Raw genomic sequence first — 16,837 nt, forward strand, 5'->3', positions numbered from 1 at the left:
ATCCGTGTGTTTATGAAGCTGGAATGTTTCCCAGCACCCACAGCAATGTAAATAAGTATTACACATCTTAGCCAGATTTGGTTCATACAATTTGGTATGTCAGTGGAATGTTGTTTCAGAAAATGGTATGGAAAATTGCAGATAATGCATTTTGGGGAATATTCACAAGCCTGTTTAGCTAGTTTAACTGCATGTCCACAATCTCTGAAACATCTGGAAGATTATGTTTAGGTGATGTGTATGTGTTTTAACAGCTGTGTCTTAAAATTTGTGAACAGAACTCACCCCTGTATATTCCTGGTTTGAGTCGGCCCACAGCTACCTATGCTTGTCCCAGGAGGCGATTTAATGGGCCCGTGAAGATTCCGGGGTAGAATAGGTCTTCAGCAACCCATGCGTGCCGTAAAAGGTGACTATGCTTGTCGTAAGAGCGACAAACGGGATCGGGTGGTCAGGCTCGCGAACTTGGTTGATGCATGTCATCGATCCAAATTGAGTGGATCGATGCACATGATATTAATCACTGGATTGTCTGATTATTTACAGACCGCCGTCATATAGCTGGAATACTGCTGAGTGCGGCGTTAAACAGCAAACCAACCAACCAACGATTTAATGGATGGGGTGGTCAGGCTCGTGGACTTACTTAGTTGATGGCATTCCTTCCAACCCATCCTGGACCGTTGCTCATTATGTCAATTATTGGTGTATCTGGTCTTTCTGTTACGGGCATGGGGCGGTGGGATAGCCTTGTGATTCAAGCGTTCGCTCGTCAATACCCGGGTTCGATTCCCCTCATAGGTACAATGTGTGAAGCCCATTTCTGGTGTCTGGCGCCGTGGAATATTGCTAAAATCGGCGAAAAGCCCAATTCATTCACTTTAGGACAGCACCATAGGACACATTGAGATTCTCCTGACCCTAGTCATTCCAACAACCCACAGTTCGAGTCTGATCATTGCAAACATGTTTTTATTATGTGACTCCCCCCTATAGTGTTGCTGCGCACGCACGCACGCACTCATCATCATCGCCATCGTCACACACGCGCAATCATCATCATCATCACACCAACACCCACGTCTGCACACCATCACAGATCAGGTGGGCTACATCCGGGATGTTTCTGTCACCCCCACCTGGAGGCGGTGTCTAAATATAGACCGGGACACCCCGCATATAACCCAGTATATTGACGAAGCTAACACGCCTTTTACCTGGAATCTCAATTGCCCCGTAATACAAATAAAACCCAGGAAAAAGATAACTTTAGAACAGGCCAAATTTGTGACAAAACGACGGGGTAGCGTCCAGTGACAACACTGTATGAACTCCGTGTACACAACCTATCAGTATTCTGCTCTGTGAGTTGGGGATCGGCCATCACTCAATGACTTCAAACACCGCACTATCGCCCCCTCCAGTGTTGTCGGGGGTACCCTTGACACGAGGGGGCACCCTTCTACCGGCCGGCCGCAGCGTCATGAACTTGCTCGGTAAGAAGTTACTTTCTTTTGGGTGATTGTTGGGATTTTATAGACTAGATGTGATTAATTTGTACATGAAGATAACGTTCAGTTGGTGTGTGTATGTACATTTCTTGGTTCACGTGACACACATACCTATTATCTTAAACCGCTCTAGATCGACACACAAATATGTGCACTTAAAACGTTCATATCAGCCTATACATACAAACGCAGTTTGGGGAAGGTATTAGAAATGGTGAAACCACCAACGGACAAAAACATGTTCATTCTCCACAGCATATTATACACGTCACGAACTACCATTATGGGTGCCGTACATCGGATACTTGATTTGGTATGGTATTTAAAGGAGGCATGGCTCCGGCGAATTGTCATTCCCAGCAAGTTTGATGTAAGTCGTTCAAAACAATCCATTGTCATTCCGCTACCTCAAAACGTATGTATAGTCTATATATCCGTCAAACTGATAATGATTACCCCAATCATTGAGACATTGTCTCAATTTCACACAGGTCAATAACTGGAGGGTCTAGGCGTAGGCTGGACATGGGCTCCACGAAGCATGATCCCCCCTTTAATTAGCGTGTACACTCATGTCCGAGATGACAGATCATTTGGTGAAGCACGTGTCACATTGAGGGCGAGGGATGTCGCCAGTCTACCTGTTCTCCATCACAAGCGCTGTATCGTGGTTTTAATGAGCAGCCAGGTTTCCAGGTGAGCTATCACGGGTATGCTGTAAGGGGATCAGTAACCAGGTGAACCAATTACCACACCTGACCTGCCCTCCTTCTCACACCTGCAGACACAAAAGACACCTCAAGGCTATCGGGACCTGTGTCTTTAAGCGAAATAAAGGCACACATTAACAATAGCCTTCGTCATTAACGTCTTTTTGTTGCTAAACCATGCTGGCAGCGTAGACGAATCACTATAAGCCCGAGTTATCACTTTCAGTTTTCTTTCAATGTCCATCCCTGGTCAATATACTGCATAGCGTCCATTATGCAAGCCCTTAACTCAAGAGATGACTCCACTGACGTGTATGGAAGCGTATTTGTGCCACAGTCTAAATATTTTTTTTATCATCCACGTAGACCATACGTAGATACTTTCATCTATGTCAATTATACTTACCACATCTACGTAGATGATACTTTAATCTACGTAAATTATACTTATTACATCTACGTAGATGATACTTTAATCTACGTAAATTATACTTATTACATCTACGTAGATGATACTTTCATCAAAGTAAATTATACTTATTACATCTACGTAGATGGTACTTTAATCTACGTAAATTATACTTATTACATCTACGTAGATGATACTTTAATCTACGTAAATTATACTTATTACATCTACGTAGATGATACTTTAATCTACGTAAACGATAGTTATTAAATCTACTTAGATGATACTTTCATCTATGTTAATTATACTTATTACATCTACGTAGATTATACTTTAATCTACGTAAATTATACTTATTACATCTACGTAGATGATACCTTTTTTAGACTGTGGCACTAATACGCTTCCATAGACGCATTATGTCACATTAGGTATATATTCATACTATAATAACCTATGCGTAATGTTTGATATCATAACGACAGCGCTGATATAAGCCATGTATCACCTAGCTGAGATTTGTTTGGGCTGGGTATCGATTAACACAGCACAATAAGCGAGCAGGTCGTCTATTCGTGTTCGGATTACCGACTGAAATACACACCGGTTATATATGCACCCTGTCTGGGTGCTGACGGCGTCATAGCAAGCCATTCAGTCCGTCACGTTTTCATGAAAGTAAATATTGTTTTTGTGTCACATGCTTAGCTGATAATATTTATCCTCTCCTTTCATTGGTTAAAAGTTTTACTCCACTTAACACTACAAAGCGTCTTTTATGGGGAACAAAGAAATAACTAATTTCGCGATAATGTCAGTTGAAACACAATGTCACCGTGATCTAACCATCACGTGCTTATATCTAAAATTTGATAGTGGACAAAAATAGGTCGTCACACTCGATATGCATAGTGTTTCTATTGTACAGAATATAAAACCTATCTTATCGAGAGTGTTCATTTAACCTTGGTGGTGATATCTAGTCATACGATACGTTATGAATGGTCAACGTGAATGACGAATAAAACCTGCTGCTGACCAACAGAGGGCTAATGTTCTTTTAGGCGTGTTAGGGTTAACGCTGTAATCTGGTCATTCATGTGGTCAGATCCCAAACACCGGTACTTGGACACGGAATGGACACCAGTAAACGTGAGTGTGTAGCTTGTCAGTCCCGACTTCTAGCGTGTAGTTATCATGGATTCATACTGCGAGTCAGACATTGACTTTGTCCTTGTAACAATTTCCTCACAAAACGCCTTTCACGTGAGTGTTCTACTGGCAGTTCAAAACTACATTCTTTAGCGAAATCAAATAGAACCATCGCTTGATGAAAAATTGAAATGTTCTAATTACATGTCAAATTGTCAGATTGTATACCCCTGTTATTGTAATCTGACCCTATTGTTCGTGCTGACGCCATTCCCCATAGTCCAAGCATCTATATAGAACAGATGTAAACAATGGTAGACTTATGCAAATGTGGCTGAATTCCATCCTAGTAGTGTTCAGCGACGCTCGTTAACAGTAGCACGTATGTTTAGGAGTCCGGACTTTCAATCAGGTACTTAGGTACTAAGTATATATATTATTATATATATATATTATATTTTATTATTTTATATTTTATATTTACTTAGTACCTGATTGAAAGTCCGGACTCCTAAACATACGTGCTAATACATACATACATACATACATACATACATACATACATACATACATACATACATACATACATACATACATACATACATACATATATATATAATACAAAAGTCCAAAGATGAGCTGTATAATTTACTCAACCGGTTTCACGCATGTGATTTTCAAGAGATTTTCACTATATTATATTTTATTATATATATATAGGTAAACTGTACGCGAATGGGATCAATCGATTTCTCATTCAAACGTGACCTTTACCGTGTCGTGTTGTCCTGCGACCGACCCCAGATACTCCATGCCATGCCAAGTGTTTTATTAAATCGTGCAAACTCAAAAAGGACACAGACTTTGCTTTATCAATTATACTGCTTACGTAATACCTCCAACATTGTGGAAGGCCGGTGTCGGGAGCCGTCATGTAGTATGGACGACCCTTCATTACCATATGCATGCATGTTTCAACCCGAGAGGCACAGCTGGTGTTGTGTGTTGTCACTGTCTGAACACGGTCATGCTATGTGTGTCTCATGGCTCAACAAGTGATTATATTTCATTTCAGTTAATTTGTTCACTGTAAGCTATTGTTGGTTTCTTTTGTTTGTTTGTTTGTTTGTTTGTTGTTTAACGCCGCACTCAGCAATATTTCAACTATACGACGGTGGTCTGTAAATAATCTAGTCTGGACCAGACAATCCAATGACTGACATGATGAGCATCGATCAACGCAGTTGGGGTACGATGACATGCATGAAACAAGTCAGCGAGCCTGACCACCCGATCCCATTAGTCGCCTCTTACGACAAGCATAGTCGCCTGTTACGATGGGTTGCTGAAGACCTATTCTCTACCCGGATCTTCACGGATCTATTCTTGATTTCTGTTTTATAAGATGCGATACCATAAATCATCGACGCTAAAAGCTATGTTAGCTCTCTGACTGCCATTCCTTCCTCTTTAACCCAGAATAGGAATTCGTAATTGGTGATGCCTCGATGTGCGAATTTTTAACTTATTATTAAAGCTCAAGTGAATTATCTTTAAGGCATATATAACTTGAATTTGTAAATACATGATCAAGGGGAGATAACCATCGAAGCGTATCATTTCATTGGAGGTTTGATAATCTTGTTCAAGGCGTAAACATGTATTGTATCATTGTAGACCCTCTGTGAACATTCACCTTTAGCATATGCCCGTGTTCATAGCTATACACGATCTACGTCCTAAACATGTCGATGAGTAATCAGTGTTTAGCCACTACCAAGTCAATCATGAATGATCCTCTGTCAGAGTGTAAACGCATTAGTGTGAGAGTGAGTTGGGTTTAACGTCTCTTTGAACAGTATTCCGGTTATATGACGGCATGTCAGCTTAATGTGGGAGGAAAGCCCGAAGTGATGCAGGTCTCAGACGTTTACCACTTTGGTGAAACGTACGGGTAAGGGGTATGGTGCTGACAAACCTAGAAATATAATCGCGGCTAACCTGGATTCGAACCCACAATCATAGGTTTCTGGCTGGCCAAAGGACTCTCTGCACAGTGAATGCGGCGCCTTAGACGGCAGGGCCACCCTTCCCAACTATTAAGCATTATCTTAAATTAGATTTTATTTTTATTTTTTGTTCGAAATTTTGGGCATTATGTTAGGCAATGGTCATTCGTGTATATGATGTGTCTTAACAGACGGGGATGTAATACATTCTGTTTGGTTGTGTCAGAATGCCATCATTCTTAACTTCAGCTCTTACAAACGGGAGGGGAACTGACCACGTCCACATCACACGGTTGCTAGGCGACACACGTGTCTCGGAATGGCAGAGGGCGCTGCGGAAACTACTGATGACGTATATCCAACATGATGTCATGAAACAGGCTGTGACGTTCCTCTCCGACAACGTACGTGTGTAGTATAGGGCATGGTGTCAGTGCCAGTCAATGCTCTGATTTGTTTGTTACTGTATGTCCAAGGCCGTAGTTAACTTTTTTTGACAGGGGAGGGGTGGGGGGTGGGGGGTCAAATAAGATTATTCATTTCTTATTCAAGTTAACTTTCACACACACCCCTGCCCCACCCCCACCCCCCACACACCCCTTCGGCACTGATGTCCCTCTACATCTTTCTGAGGAAAGAGTGTCCACTAACCTATATTAAAGAAAAAAATAACGGTCAAGGTCACTTTTCAGACCAAGAAATAGTCTGTAGATTGTCAAAATAGAGAAAATTCGACGACGACATTGTCATAGTGTGGCAGACGCAGTCTTGAACAATCTTCTGCAGACCGTAAGATTAGTATGTCGGAATGGCCACTATGTAAGAGGCAAATAGTTGGTACCCACGAAGGCAAGATGCCATGCTCAGCGTCCATGCTGATCTCGACTACGGTAAGGAAGAGTTGAAGGTCATTCCACAATGATTATCTACACGGGAAAGGGCATTGTACAAAGACTAACTTAGTCAGAGTCATATACATATATGTAAGTACATATTAGTGTATTGCTTGACATTGCGGGAAAATACCTTTCAAACACTAAAGCCACACATTTTGCGAGGGAAACTTTCAAGGAAATTAGGGTATATAACGATATAACCTTATTGGAATTACATGTACCGGGACGATACAATCACTGCCCATTTTATACACTGTCTGCTACGGATTTCGTAATAGTAACTTGTCATTTGCGCTACCTCGAGAAGTAAACAACTGAAAACTTGTCCAGTAGCCCTTTCATTATTCACGTGTCTTCAAATGCAGATCCACTCCGCCATAGAAGCGATCCGCTCGCCGCATTTGTTCCCAGGCTTTCCCTGCCTATACGTCCACGTCGACAGGAAGCCGGTCGTCTTTGACATTGACCTCTGGAAGACCATCCTCATCGCCATCAACTTCGAGCTCACGGAACCGGAAGGCAACCGCCATCTTGATTTAATCGAGGTCAAGGTCACTGATAAAGTTACTTTACCATCTCTCATAGGGTTTCATCAACTGCTGAAGAATATTTTAGGTGAGTTTTGCTCCGATTGGATTTCATTTTTGTTTAATATTGTATATAGTTTCAAGTTTCCAAATTAAATTAAATCTGGTATAAATGTCTGTAACATTAAAAGGAAATCTGTCTCAGGACAATGAAGTGTTCTTGAAAGTGCGATTCAAGTTTGTAAATAACTTTTAACTAAACAGCTGTGTGTATATAATATAACATTTAAGGATACTATTATTTAACATGATGAATGTACCAATTTAACGCTCATCATCACGATAATTACAACACAGAGGTAGACTTGGCCAAGGACTGTGGACATAGTGTTTACCTGTTGACTGTTACAGAGCTGAGCTGGGACATCCTCCGCCTGATACTTTACCTGGAAGAGGAAGAAGCTTTTACGTTTCTGTGCACAGTGAGTAGTGAACGTACACCTGTCTCAGATAACGCTTTCTGTGTGTGATAGACAGGTGTACACCAGTTTCTGTGCACAGTGGGTAGTGAACGTACACCTGTCTCAGTTAACGCTTTCTGTGTGTGATAGACAGGTGTACACCAGTTTCTGTGCACAGTGAGTAGTGGACGTACACCTGTCTCAGTTAACGCTTTCTGTGTGTGATAGACAGGTGTACACCAGTTTCTGTGCACAGTGAGTAGAGGACGTACACCTGTCTCAGTTAACGCTTTCTGTGTGTGATAGACAGGTGTACACCAGTTTCTGTGCACACAGTGGGTAGTGAACGTACACCTGTCTCAGTTAACGCTTTCTGTGTGTGATAGACAGGTGTACACCAGTTTCTGTGCACAGTGAGTAGAGGACGTACACCTGTCTCAGTTAACGCTTTCTGTGTGTGATAGACAGGTGTACACCAGTTTCTTTGCACACAGTGGGTAGTGAATGTCTCAGCAAACGGCTCGATTCCTCAGAATAGTTGAAGCCCTCTTGGTGCTCCCATTTTCCCGAGGCAAGGGAGTGAACTGACTTTAAAAGTCCAGTTTCCACCCTTGCCGAACTGGGCTGGAATTTTTCGTGGCTCGATTATAGCGCCACCAGTGGCTAGTATGATCAATCAGATTCCACCTCTCATATCTCTTGCATTTGCTTCAAAAAAATGGAGCTGCCCAGTCAAGACGATCTCATCGATAATAAAGATCTTTATGGTAATAAAACGGGTTCTACCTCACTAAGTGCATCAAATCACTTGAGCTCCTTGATTAAGAATAAGATTTAGAAAAAATCTGTTGACGCCCAGTTGACAGTACACATGTTCTGCAAATCTTGCAATCGAACGAATTCGGCACGACAGTTGCTTGTTGTTTATGAACCGGATGTCGATTTCGTTACAGGATTTTGATTGGACTATGCATAGACTAGTTAGTCCAGCCAAAATATAACTCCTAGTTCGGCAAGGGTGGAAACTGGACTTTTTAAGTCACTTAACTCCCTTGCCTCGGGGAGATGTGGTACCCCCCACGATGTTCGGATTCAATAACGCTCTAGGCCACATACAGCACACTCACTTTAGACATACTACAATTATTGACAGCACGTACAGCCCAGAAATGGACAACGAGCAGCGATTTGATCAAATAATACACACGATGTGTCTTGTTATCTTTGTACATGTGTACCTGGTATTTTTCTTTGAACCTTGGTACAATGTGAGGGGGCACGGGTGGCCCAGTCGTCTAAGGCGACGCGATTCGCAGTGCAGAGTTGCGTCCCTTTGGCACGCCAGAAACCTATGATTGTGGGTTCGAATCCCAGTTCGCCTCGATTATGTTTCCAGGTTTGTCAGCACCATACCCGTGCTCGTAGGTTTCCCCGAAGTGGTAAACGTCTGAGACCTGTATCACTTCGGGCTTTCCTCCCACATTAAGCTGACACGTCGCGATATAACTGGAATACTGTTGAAAGGGGCGTTAAACCCAACTCACTCACTGGTACAATGTGTGAAGCCCATTTTCCGGTGTCCCCTGGCGTGATATTGCTGGAATATTGCGGCGAAAAAACATACTCACTCACTCTTCTGTTGAACCAGCTGCAGGATGTGCTGCGATCCCCAAGCCGGATCAGCAACCCCACCCTTGTAGACGCACTGTACCAGAGACAGACTTCCGCCATGGAGGCACTCGGCTTCTACCAGAGGAGGGGGGAGGGGCGTGGCTCCAGGAGGATGGTGGTGTGGGAGAACACGGAGTCGGAGCAAGTTCTGTATGCCGAGGTTGTGCTGTTCGGCCTCTTCCACCACGGGAAAGGCTTGGAGACTTATATATGAGGATGGATGCGAGGCCGTTGATGTACGGTTCCAGTGAAAGAAGGAGAGAGTGTTGGTCTCTAGTCAGTTACCTTGGTCACCGTATAGCCGCCACTGAAGCAGGGACACAGATTGTGAATGTGTCGTTCTTACAAAGGGTAACCTGATGACCAGTATTATGAGGCCAGACTATTTCTAGATTTACGGGGTTTTTTTGCGAAAATTCCAGGTCGTAAAGTTTCAGATTAATTTATTTTATTTTTTTTAAATTGTATCTGAAAATGTTGCTTTTGTTTGCAGTTTTCGACCAGTCGTCAATTTTGCAGTTTGGCGTATAGTATGTGTTTTTGGTGAGAAACGGAACAAGATCATTTTCGGAATATACAAAATAGTGCTTTTACAGTTTTTTTTTGTTTTTTTTTCACTTTCGTTTTCTAAAGTGTCGCCTTATTTTTCTCTCTCAAAGAATCCTGTGCAAATGAGACTGAGTTTGGTAGTGTGGATCACGGAAAGTCAACATTGCGAGTTGTGTGTGCAATAACTTCAGATCAACGTTATTGATGGCAATATTTCATAAACTAATAAAAAAGCCTATGTACAGTGCTTGTTCACAATGGTCTATGTACCCACCCATAGTGCAGGAGGTTTTGTGCCTTACTCCCACTGCATGTATTGGTTCCGGGCTGTAAGGTATTCCCAAGATCCCAATAAACAACGTTGTCTGACATCAGACTGGTTCTCTGGGTATGCTGCGCTGGCGCTACACTGAGCATATTGACACTTGCACGCGCAGCTAAGTCAGATTTCTATGTTCTCTTTGAGATCATCTTGTATTTGTCCTTATTTCATTTCATTGAAAACACATAATACCCTGCTTCGATAACTTGGGTATATTAGCATACATCGCATGTCTGTAATTCACTTTAAACAGATGTTTTTTGTCAATGTCTTAACATGTGTAATGTTTTCGGGTGACTGTTACATTTCGAGAATAAAGTCCTTGATAACTTCATTTGATTTGTTTTCTTAACTGCAATGAATTGACAAACATTAACAATATTATATTACCACAGTATTTTACCTCTCCTAACCATCACCAAAGTGACAAACGTCACAGCGGACATTAGAAACTCATCTTACAAGTGAGTGAGTGAGTGAGTGAGTATGGTTTTACGCCGCTTTGAGCAATATCACGGCGGGGGACACCAGAAATGGGCTTCACACATTGTACCCATATCGGGAATCGAACCCGGGTCATCGGCGTGACGAGTGAACGCTTTAACCACCAGACTACCCGACCACCCCCTCACATCTTACGAAGTAGAATATTGTGTTCCGGTGTTTCAGCACCCAAACGTATTCATGGCTTTGCCACACTGTTAGGAAGTGACTCTGGCGACACTGAACTGGGACGTCATATATTATGACGTGTTACTATTATGACGTCAACATGTTGTGTCGTCATTGTATTGTATGGTTGTCAAGGCCACCATATAAGCACATAAAGTCACGCTTTGCGCAATGCATCAGACAGATGGATGGCGGTAGAGGTGAGTAGGGAACATCAATCAGCAAAGAAACTATTAGCACTTTGGTAATTATCCGTGCAATTTACCAAAACTATATCCATGCCATTTTTTGTGAGATGTGCACGAGCTCCCTCCTTCGTAACGCCCGTGAAGATTCCGGGGTAGAATAGGTCTTCAGCAACCCATGCTTGCCGTAAAAGGCGACAATGCTTGTCGAAAAAGGCGACTAACGGGGTCGGGTGGTCAGGCTCGCTGACTTGGTTGATGCATGTCATCGATCCCAATTGCGTGGATCGATGCTCATGATATTAATCACTGGATTGTCTGGTCCAGACTTGATTATTTACAGACCGCCGCCATAAAGCTGGAATATTGCTGAGTGCGGCGTAAAACAACCAACCAACCAACCTTCGTAACGCCAAACGCCATTTTTATCCGTTTCGCTAAATTTACAGGAGATTTGGGGGCAAGAACTACTACTACTACTACTACTACTACTACTACTACTACTACTACTACCAAACTTCATGAAAAATACTACGTGTTTGTTAAAATGTCACTGATGCATGAGATTACCGCACGCTATCATTCGAGTAATGTTTTGTTTGTGTTAATTTGTTTGATGCAACTAATATAGCAGCCCGCGACAACAATAGGCCGATAAAGCTCAAACTATGCAGGAAAATTGAGTTCGCTCACACTTGTTTAGTTAAATATAATTAAATAAACATTGTTCAGCAACATTGAAAAATAAATTGTTTAATAGGCATTACTTTGAAGTTGACGGATGGCAAAGAAGACACAATTATTTGTGAGTAACAACTCATTTATTTACTGTAAACGTTTACTGCCGACGTTTCGGTATAGATCCTTATACCGTTGTCAAGCAGGGCTAAATCATGAACATGGACAGATTATATATATAGTATTTAGGTGGAGGATTAACAGTAACATGTATGCAATTGTTGTTACTTTGTGTTACTTTGAGTTGTTACCGTGCCTACTTTGTCATAGAAATATTACTCGAAAATAGAACCATAATGGCGTGCGGCAAGCTCATCAGTGACATCCATCAGGGCTACATTTCAACAAACAAGTATCGAAGCATTTTTTATTACCTTCTGAAACAATAAATGACATTTACTTACGATAGCATTTGTTTCAAGTTGTTCGTGTGAGGCGGCCAACCAACTCCGAAACTGTGTGCGGGTGTATATAGGTGGTACGCATATTGTAAGTTGTTCGCAATCTTAGTAATTTGTTCCAGTCTATTTTAAGCAGACATGGCAGACATGGCAGACATGGTATCTATCAACCTGCCTTTACCCGTAAACCCATATTTTAATAACTGTCGGCAACATTCAACCATAATATCAGATATTGTATCAGTAATTACCCACTTCAGATACTCGTAAAGGGCGACAACTCGAAGCCGAACGGCAAAAGGCGACAGTGAGCGAGATCCGGCCCGTGAAGGTGCTTTATTCCAAGGATGATAGGCAGCCCCAGTCAACGTCCATGGGACCCCGGCCGGCGATGACGCAACTAGACCCATCTCTGTCGTACAGGAGACCAATTCCTCGTCCTGACGCCCAGTCCGATTTCTGGGCTCAAAACCTTAAACCAGCACCCGATGTAAGAGCTGAACAGCTGCAGGCGGAATTTTTGTCCACATCCCGACCAGATCTACACCAAGGACAACCCGTGGCGCCCTATCAGAGACGTGGGTACCCGGTAGACATGCCAGCAGGTCCAACAGGCTACGAATACCAGGATTATAACAGGCAAGTCCCGCCGATGTATGGTCAAATGGGTCGGCCAATGGGATCTAACTATCAAGCTTATCAAGGACAAAATCAGCCGTTCGCACCAGCATATCAGCAATATGATCGTCCTTATTATTCAGTTCAGCGTTATGAGAATGAATACATGAACCCTCGTCTGTGGAGTGGTCCTCCTGCTGCTAACCCTACGACATTCACGCAGGATATCCAAACGCCATTGTATAACACAAGCCATGACTACTTTCACTCAGGAAGAACGACGCTTCCCCCTAGAATGCAACAAGGAGGGGCATATCGTGGTTATACCACCCCTCCAGCCTACAATATGCGCACCGCTCAAGGTAACATGGCTGGATATCAAGACCAGAGCTATAGTCCTCAAAGCTACATGATAAATCAGGCTGTCCGAACCATCCCAGAAAGGCCTTCTACCGCCACGACGAAAGGTACAGATTCTTCGAGCGGATCTGCGGAAATGCTTCGTCTATACGACATTTCAAAACTCCCGCCGGAGATGCAGAGTCAAGTATATCCGCAAATTGAGGCAGGGAACCTATCAACACAACGCCCGAACACAGGGACAGGCCAGGTCCTTCTCAGCGGGGCTGATGATGGAAAACACAAACCAATAGTAGTCGCTTCTACCAGGCAGGAACTCAGTAAGACGCTGGATGAAGTACGACAACATTCAATGAAGAACGCAGACCCCCCGAGCGCTAAAATAGAAGACCCTTCTGTTGAGACAGACGAGGAGTCTGCGGAGGAAGAGCTGTCCGAGTGTTCTGAGGAATTGGATCATGCTGCGGTCTTATTACAGGAGGCGATAATGGACGCCGGCATCGTTGAGATAGATGGAGTGTTAATCAATAGAAACAGCCATCAAGTACCTCAAGACAATGACCCGGACGGTAAAGATCAACACGCTATAGAGAGTCATGCCGGTGAAGAGGGTGAACGGGTTGAGAAGGCGAATGAGATCCAGCTGGAGGCACAGGAAATTAATGTGTCATCACGAGCTTCAGTTGATTCATTGACCAGTAGCTATCAACACGACTCTAACGAAGGCACGGGTTCTGGCGCTAGAGGGACCGACGTCTGTCTTACCAAAAGTACCGATGACACCGCTGCGGTTACGACGCAGAACATCCTTGTCGAACCTTCAGAGAGCAGTCGCCATGATGCACAAAGCTTGATGTCCTGCACAGAGCAAGAGAACATCATAGAGAGCCTCATCCTGTGCTGTACGGACTTCGACCAGAGTACAGAACCAAAACAGCCTGATGTTGACACCCGGTGCCGTCAACCAGAACCGTCCTCAGCTAAACATACCTTGGATCAAGAAATTGCCGAGTTCATGGGGAACACTACCTGGCAGCTATATACTGAAGGACAGGATGGCGGGAGGGACGGTCCTGCAAGAGGAGGGGCGGGTTTGTTTCCAGGTTGGTTTGGTAGCAAGGAGGAGAGCAGGTTGACGACCTTCATTGATGGGGACATCCAGGACGCAAGGCAGACATATGGTTCGATGGGCAATGAGATTCTGCATCCTTGCCCTACTTTTGAAGAAGATGGGTCTGCACTGTGGTACCCGTACTGTGAGACGGATGCAGGATATGTGGATTACGTGAACAATAACCTGTTGCCTTTTGGACCTCACACCGGACAGTATGTGTCTGGTCCCGATGCGACATTCCCAGCCACGGAATGGGGCAGATCTCTCGGTAGCAGCCACCCTGTACAAGACACTGCTTCTTTAAGGAGGCATGATGTGAATGAATACAGTGTGTATTCGATGTGTAAGTCAGGTCAAGCTGCGGATTTGCCATTATTTAACAGTTGGGACATTGGAGACGCTGGTGCAAGAACTGTAGATAGTCAAGTGGACGATTCTGGGCGTAACACGGTTATACAGGGCATCAACCAATATACAAACATGGTGGCCATAATGCCTTGTCCCACCACGGAGATGGGACAAGCCGAAGGTTTTCCTGGCATATGCTTTGCTGATTATATGTCCGAGTCGACGCAGGATGTTGTTGCTGCTGTGAACAGTTCCGACCCAACCCAGTCGGAGACGAACTTAGCCTATATGTGGCAACTAGCTGAAAGTTTCGAGACGCCATCCATAAGTTGCAAGGAAGTGAAAGGGGAGACAATCCAAGGTACTAGCGATTGTGGTGACGTATTTGTCAATGGAAATATGAACAGTGAACAAACTGCAAAATCAGGTGTTAATATGGACCGTGCAGGAAATAGTGATGAACTCAAAACGGACCAATCAGGGCTAAGTAGTGGCACACCTTGTAAAGATATCGGCACACCAATGGAGGATTCTGAAAACCAAGATGGCGGGGGTCACACGTCAACGCCACGGTCAAACTCGACCTGTGAGGTCAGCAGAACATCTAGTCCTGATGAAGGTAGTCGATGCGTGGAGTCCAACGTTAGTCGGTCACCACTGTGTCCTGACCGCCAGACAGTCCCAGCCTTCATGTCATCACCGGTCGACCAACATCCTTCAGCAGGGGAAGCCCTGGACGAACTGAACAGCTACCTGGAGTCCATCCTACAGGAAGAAGGTTCCAGGACGGAAAACCAATAACCATGGGAATAGGAAGTGAACAATGGAAAAGTTAGAAGCCGATATAGATAGGATTATAGCACTTCTCTCGGTGTCTGTGGAAAACATCACATTTTAACCTTTTTATTTAATCAAGTTTTAATGTGAAATCGTCTAAAAACTGGCCAACCGATTTTGTTTTATGCATGAATATGTTCACTCGGCTAAATAACAACTATATTCACCTTTCTTAAAATCTCAGGGAAGTCCACCTCAGTGTCTGTAATCATTTCGTTTCCGGTGCTCAATTCCAAACTTTAGGTTGGATGTCCTAAACTATTGATCTGTTGTCACCTGACAAGTAACTTAATGTCCGTGTGTTGACGAACTTTGATATATATTTATCCGTTACTTCCACTACCATCTACATTTTTTCCACGCGACTGATCAGGTTGTGAATGTTGTTTTACGTAATCAACAATACTACAGCTATAGCATTGCGCATGCTAGCATGAGCAATGATCCACGGCGTCGGGTTCAATCAGAAAGCTTACCATTACGACAGTATTTCCATTGTTGTAGGTTCCTATGAGTGAGTTTGAGTGAGTCAGTGACTGAGTGAGTTGGGTCATCTCAATGGTGGAAGAAAGCCCGAGGGTCTCAGACGTTTACAACCCACCCACGTGAAACCCACGGGCACTGGCACGATGTTTTGTTTGTTTGTTTGTTTAACGCCACACTCAGCAATATTCCAGCTATATGACGGCGGTCTGTTAATTGTCAGATCTGGACCAGACAATCCAGTTATTGACATCATGAGCATCGATCTACGCAATTGAGATACGTGACATGCATCAACTAAGTCCGCGAGCCTGACTACACGATCCCGTTAGTCGCCTCTTACGACAAGCATAGTAACCGAGAACTGGTATTCGAACCCACGATCATAGGTTCCTGGCGTGCCCAAGGGACACAACTCTGATCCGCAAATCGCTGCGCATTGGACTACCCGTGTCCCCTTTGAGAACCAAAGAGCAGGGCAGAGATGATCATAGATTTGACGACAAGACTCGGGTAATGTCTAAATACATTAATAAAACCGTGTACCTTGTTACTAGCAAACTATAAAAAGGCATACAATGTCATTGTTTTAATCAGAACTCCGGATTGGCGTGAGGCAGCGTAAAGACTATATTCATTCGAAAATACTCAATAACAGCGTTACCATACTCTGTGCAATCGATAACCATAAGGGGGCGGTCGGGTAGCCTAGTGGTTAAAGCGTTCGATCGTCACGCCGAGGACCCGGGTTCGATTCCCGACATGGGTACAATGTGTGAAGCCCATTTCTGGTGTCCCCCGCCGTGATATTGCTGGAATATTGCTAAGGGCGGCGTAAAACCATACTCACTCACTCACTCACGA

General features: G+C 43.7%; 2 protein-coding genes across 3 annotated transcripts; both read left to right on the forward strand.

Annotated features, from left to right (window-relative positions):
- Nucleotides 1-1,206: 1,206 nt before the first annotated feature.
- LOC124146243 lies at nucleotides 1,207-10,551 on the forward strand. Of its 2 annotated transcripts, none has more exons than XM_046516435.2 (5): nucleotides 1,207-1,496; nucleotides 6,041-6,195; nucleotides 7,053-7,302; nucleotides 7,626-7,696; nucleotides 9,324-10,551. In XM_046516435.2, exons 1-5 carry the CDS (start codon nucleotides 1,391-1,393, stop codon nucleotides 9,558-9,560), a joined length of 819 nt encoding a protein of 272 aa, XP_046372391.2. In that variant the 5' UTR covers nucleotides 1,207-1,390; the 3' UTR covers nucleotides 9,561-10,551. The 2 variants fall into 2 exon arrangements, with proteins under 2 accessions (XP_046372391.2, XP_046372392.2); XM_046516436.2 differs by lacking the exon at nucleotides 1,207-1,496 and adding an exon at nucleotides 3,471-3,782.
- A 505-nt stretch (nucleotides 10,552-11,056) lies between these two features.
- LOC124146244 lies at nucleotides 11,057-15,683 on the forward strand. Its single transcript, XM_046516438.2, has 2 exons — nucleotides 11,057-11,089; nucleotides 12,474-15,683. The coding sequence occupies exons 1-2, from the start codon at nucleotides 11,074-11,076 to the stop codon at nucleotides 15,452-15,454; spliced, it is 2,997 nt and encodes a 998-aa protein (XP_046372394.2). The 5' UTR covers nucleotides 11,057-11,073; the 3' UTR covers nucleotides 15,455-15,683.
- Nucleotides 15,684-16,837: the final 1,154 nt, after the last annotated feature.

The sequence above is a fragment of the Haliotis rufescens genome, unplaced genomic scaffold (assembly GCF_023055435.1).
Source record: "Haliotis rufescens isolate VD_foot unplaced genomic scaffold, xgHalRufe1.0.p SCAF_2, whole genome shotgun sequence".
Lineage (NCBI taxonomy): Eukaryota > Metazoa > Mollusca > Gastropoda > Lepetellida > Haliotidae > Haliotis > Haliotis rufescens.

What these genes read in the sequence shown, in the direction of transcription:
- LOC124146243 (XM_046516435.2), top strand. Translation starts at nt 1,391, where the DNA reads ATGACTTCAAACACCGCACTATCGCCCCCTCCAGTGTTGTCGGGGGTA. An exon ending in CAGCGTCATGAACTTGCTCG is followed by an intron (nt 1,497 to 6,040) that starts GTAAGAAGTTAC and finishes TCTTAACTTCAG; the next exon opens with CTCTTACAAACGGGAGGGGA. An exon ending in CTTTTACGTTTCTGTGCACA is followed by an intron (nt 7,697 to 9,323) that starts GTGAGTAGTGAA and finishes CTGTTGAACCAG; the next exon opens with CTGCAGGATGTGCTGCGATC.